At 35.0% G+C, this 5,000-nt stretch overlaps 1 protein-coding gene across 3 annotated transcripts in view; it reads right to left on the bottom strand.

The window, feature by feature from the left end:
• LOC147468004 (uncharacterized) overlaps positions 1–3,937 on the bottom strand; it is a 4,464-nt gene extending 527 nt beyond the window's left edge. The window contains exons 1-2 of one of the 3 annotated variants that reach the window (XM_086555506.1): positions 3,566–3,937; positions 1–611 (exon numbers count right to left, since the gene is read on the bottom strand). The exon at positions 1–611 is cut by the window's left edge and continues 527 nt beyond it. In XM_086555506.1, the coding sequence (XP_086411632.1) occupies positions 84–584 (501 nt within the window). In that variant the 5' untranslated portion in view covers positions 585–611; positions 3,566–3,937 and the 3' untranslated portion in view covers positions 1–83. Of the gene's footprint in view, positions 612–2,667; positions 2,988–3,390; positions 3,495–3,565 lie in introns of those variants that run through there. The other 2 variants (XM_086555507.1, XM_086555508.1) reach the window with 2 other exon arrangements.
• Positions 3,938–5,000: the final 1,063 nt, after the last annotated feature.

Raw genomic sequence — 5,000 nt, forward strand, 5'->3', positions numbered from 1 at the left:
CAGCACTTTTCTCAGTTATGTAAGAGTATGAAGCATTTATCATTATCATAAAATATTTCCACTTCTGGTGTTCTGGGATCTGTTCATTTAGACTCTTCCTCATCAATGATATCATCTTTGTATTCAGGTTCCTCAAAGACAATATTCTGCATGTTTCCCATCAACCTTAAACATGTATATACAATCCAGAACACACAAGGCTTTCGAAAAATATATATTCCTCTTAGAAAAGTTACAGTATATACAACTGAACATACACAGTGAAAGGGAAGAGCATCATAATAAATTGTTCTCAGATACTTCATCTGAAGCTGCCAAAAGCCCAAGACAAAAAGCCCAGCAAACACGAACAGTACAAAGCACGATGCTGAAGACCACAGACTCCCATTCTCAAGGTCCTTCACGGAGACGGTATTCTTGTTCACTCTATAAAGTGCCCACCGTAACCTGGCTTGATTGAATGCCACAGTTTCCAATGGCTTTCTGGACTTCTCGGGGAAGGCATGCTCCTCCTCGGGCTGGACTTTGATAAGCGACGTCTTCTCTTCTTGATCGGAGAGGTCAACTGACTCAGGGCTTTCCATGACTCAGCCCAAGAACTAACAGGTAGTCTGCAATATATCTTTAAAATCAGAATTCATGAATGAAATGTATTCACCCCAATGACATTATCATAATGAACAATACCAGGCTATAAAGATATGTACTTAACAAGAATCTCAACTAATGTCTCTGCTCTTTAAAATACAGAAAATACTTTATATGGGAATCACTAGAATATGCAAGAAAGATTACAATATCAAATAATAATAATAATCTACAAAAGCAACTTTTTAATTGGGACCATCTACAGAAAATGCCATTATGATTAAAGAACAATCCTTTTGATCTTTACAAATATGATTGCATTAGAGAAGAGGGATCAAAGTCTATAGTAATTAGGAGAAAAATCTGTCAATGCTATTAAATATGAACTAATCAGTTTTATGATTCACAAGACAGTCATTATGCTTAAAATAGGCAAGAGTAAAATATTCACCTGGAATATTGTAAAGTAAATTGTAATGGTTGCTTTCCACACACACAAAAAAAATCAATTCCTTAGAAAAAATAAGGAATAGAAATATAGATAACAGACAATCACATCTGCAGTAGTTGGAATCTAAAATATATATGTTAATAAATGGATATAATGTCACTTATGCTCTCCTAACAATCACAAAAAAATATAAAATATCATGGTGTAAAAATATGTTACAAAGTACCTGATGCCATTAAAATCAAATTAATGTTAGAGGCAATCTCAGAGCCATATCATCCATTCAGAGTGATACCCATTATCCGTGAGTCTTGTTTCCATCCACTCCTTGCAACTGAGTCACTCTAACTACAAGTTTTATTATATTTGTCTTGCTCTTTCTTTTCTAGTCATTTTGCTCCTAGAATTAATTACTGGATTTCATTTGGAAGTTTTCCTGATATTTACTTTACCTTGTTTATCTGATTATAAACGTTTATCTCACATTATGCCTTTCGTTCTATTCCAGTTCATACACTGAGCTTCCTCTATACTATAATAATTTGCTATCTTCCTTTTTTTAATTTTTTAGGTTTTCTATTTTCAACACAGTTATTCATTCTGCACTCATCTGTATAGATACTAAATCTATACAAGTATTCTAACTATCTTGATGTGTCTGTTCTCATTCTCTCTTAGTTCACTTTATTTCAAAAGGCCCAGGATTCAATCATCTTATCTCTCTTCATAAATAAATAACTGATCTGACTAAATGTACATATAAATATATATATATATATATATATATATATATATATATATATATATATATATATATATATATATATATATGTATGTATATACATATATATCACATTCATGTCTGTATAAATACCTCTGGCAGACAAGACTACTAAATGAAAAGTATGTTGGAACTCATTATAATTCCAGCATATATTCATATATGTTGGAAAAATCACCTACATGTTTGCTGCACGGTATAACCCGATGGACTGTAGTGAAGTACGACTAATCAGGTACAACTGAAGGATATGTGAACTGGCCGGTCTACTTTGATTGTAGAATATGCACGCTTGCAATATATTGTATAAACAGTAAAAAAAATTTTTTTAAACAGATTAAACAATCCTCCTACATACAAAAATAAATGGAAATTGTATATGTAAAACATAAATTAAAAAAAGCTTTACAGAGAAATAAAAACTGAATAATGCATTGTGAAATCTTCTGAATCATTAATGCAATTTAATGCAATTGCCCACTAAGAATTTCAGAACTAAGACTGGCACCTAAGAAGTCCTTTCATACAATTTCTATAATTACAAAACAATTTAATAAGAGACCTTTCCTCTGTCTACCAACTTGTTGAATCTATGAATAGAATTTTCATGAATTGCACATGTATATCTATGGACATTCCTTTCCTTTAAATGGGTCATGAATGAAAGAAACTAACAGACCAGTTAAAGAGGATTGTCAGCAGATTCTGAAGTTTAGTCAGAAATATTGAGTTTAAAGATTCTTGAAAGTAAAAGGCTGGCTGAGAGTTTTACAATTTTGAGGTTTAGTTGAAAGGAAAAGCAATACATTACATTTTGAAGGTATATGAACAATAAATATAATATCACCTGCGTTTTTGTTTTTTTTATGACGTTTCAGCTTGTAAATCTTATTAGCTTCAAAGTTGTCCCAACTTGAACCACCACTGTGAATATGATTAAACTGGTGATAATTAGGCCCAACCACAATGGAAGAGATATAGAATAAAATAATCAAATATGGTTTCCCTCTTTTGATATGCTAATGCTTCTCCAGTACACAAGTCTAATTTTGTTCTTATGCTAAAATTTCCTTTGGCATCAAAAACTTCTGTCACTCAGGAAAATAAAATAAAAGAGGGCACACATTCAATAAAACCAACACACAAATTCTGTACCATGTTTAAAGAATTACAGCTCATAGGCCTTCTTGGAATGATATCATAAATAAGGGAACCAGTACAAGCTCTATCATGACCATATATGGAGGGGGGGGGGTGATGTTAGCCTTTTCCAGAGCCCTGAAGGCACGGAGGCAAAGGCGATTACTGGAGCTGCATCTGTCACGACTGGGTTCAACTGGGTTCAACTGGTTCAACCTCCCATCCTATATATATATATATCCTATCTATTATTCTATCACTTGATATTAAAAGCGAGTGTGAGGGGGAACACTATATAAATAAATGCTAATAAGTTAACGTGGTGCAGCTATTCTTCTTAGTTAAAGATCACAGGCAGATGAAGCTCAACTACTTTATGACATCAAATGGCAAGGATAAATAATCATCTAAATGTCCTTCGTTAACTTACCACATGAAAATTCATTTGAAATGTTCAATTACTGCGTTACACATAAATTTCAACTTGACCGTAACCTAACCTGACCTCCAAAAAATACTCACAAACACACACACAAACAAACACAAGACCAACCATTCACGAGAGATTGTTAATTAAACATCCTTATTCACCCTGAAGCACTGACATTTAATTCCCGAAGAGACGCCTGTAATGGTGGTCAAAAGGGCGTCAAAAGTTTCCCTTCTTCCAGCAGGATCTCGACGCCATTGGGATCTCTCGCGCTCTCGACTTATTTCCTGAACTTTTCTTATTCGTAAACGTGAAAACACGGCGGGTAAACTTGATTTTCCTTTTAGTTCTGGTGTAATTTGGAAGCTTTGCCGTGGCACAGCGGAAAGGACTCAATTGTTTAGGTCAAAGGTGAGATAAGGGTGAGTGGGCGGCCGCTTGACTGACTGACTGACGTGAGCGCGGGCGGGCATGGGCGTCAGGGCATTGGGCATTTTTGTCTTGCAATCGGGGCGCCGAGGGCAGGGATATCTGGGGATATGACAGTTACACGCTGAATTAAAAAAACAAACAAACTAATACAGTTATTCAAGCATGTACACCGGTTCAAAAGTCTTCGGCGTATTGCAAACGGCAAAATATAAGAATGCTTCCTTGGTTGATGACACGCGCGCGCGCGCGCACACACACACACACACACACACGCACACACTGTGTTTGTATATAGATACATCCATTACAAGTATCATAATTCGAATTTTGAAGCTGCCGGATTTCATTTTCATACTGTATGCATCGCTAAAGATGCACGCTATTCTAACATTCATACAATTTTCTTTTAAATGTCGTTGCCCGACTTATTCCCTATTCCAGGTACAATAATAAAGGATAATATTAATAACAACAATTAGAATAATAATCACCATGATAGTACAACTATTAATCATAATAAGGATAATGATCTTGATGATAAACATGACCGCTTGTCGTCAGGCTGAACTAAGAAATTTTCTTTAAAAGCATGTTATTTAATTTTGATACCTTAAAACATGATGATTATATCATTATAGAGGATTAAAGATCTTACTAACGTAACTCTTCTGAAGGTTGGTGGCCTTTGATTTATTTCTGACAGCTTAGGTTATCGGATTTACATTTTAAAAATAGCCTATTGTCTATAGACCCTTTCCCATCCAAAATACCACGACTGAAATCCATTTTTCTAAACAGAAATATTCTAACTAAAAAGGAAAACAAAATGTTGTGAATCCAAAAGGAAAGTGCTATCATACACCCTATGATTTATCCTTAATTAACAAGATAACCGGTGGCGTAGCTTGACATTGTGACCCCAGGAAATGTTTCAGAAGATGTAGCCTGGGACTTGGTTCACTGAATCGTTTGAATCCTCTTTTGTCGCGCCGCTGAGGGCAGCCCCCTTACCGCCCTGCCATTAAAGACGGGTTCAGATTATTCCTTAATTTCAATGACGATTCTCATGTAATAAACAAACAAACTTTTTTCACATGTGTACGACAACTGTGTGCCTCGACCTCACCTACCTTCAGTCCTCTTTCACCATGGACTAAAAAGAAAAAACGATAACATGC

This window comes from Penaeus japonicus, unplaced genomic scaffold, assembly GCF_977035675.1.
Source record: "Penaeus japonicus unplaced genomic scaffold, GWHDUDI00000001_assembly GWHDUDI00000031, whole genome shotgun sequence".
Taxonomy (NCBI): domain Eukaryota; kingdom Metazoa; phylum Arthropoda; class Malacostraca; order Decapoda; family Penaeidae; genus Penaeus; species Penaeus japonicus.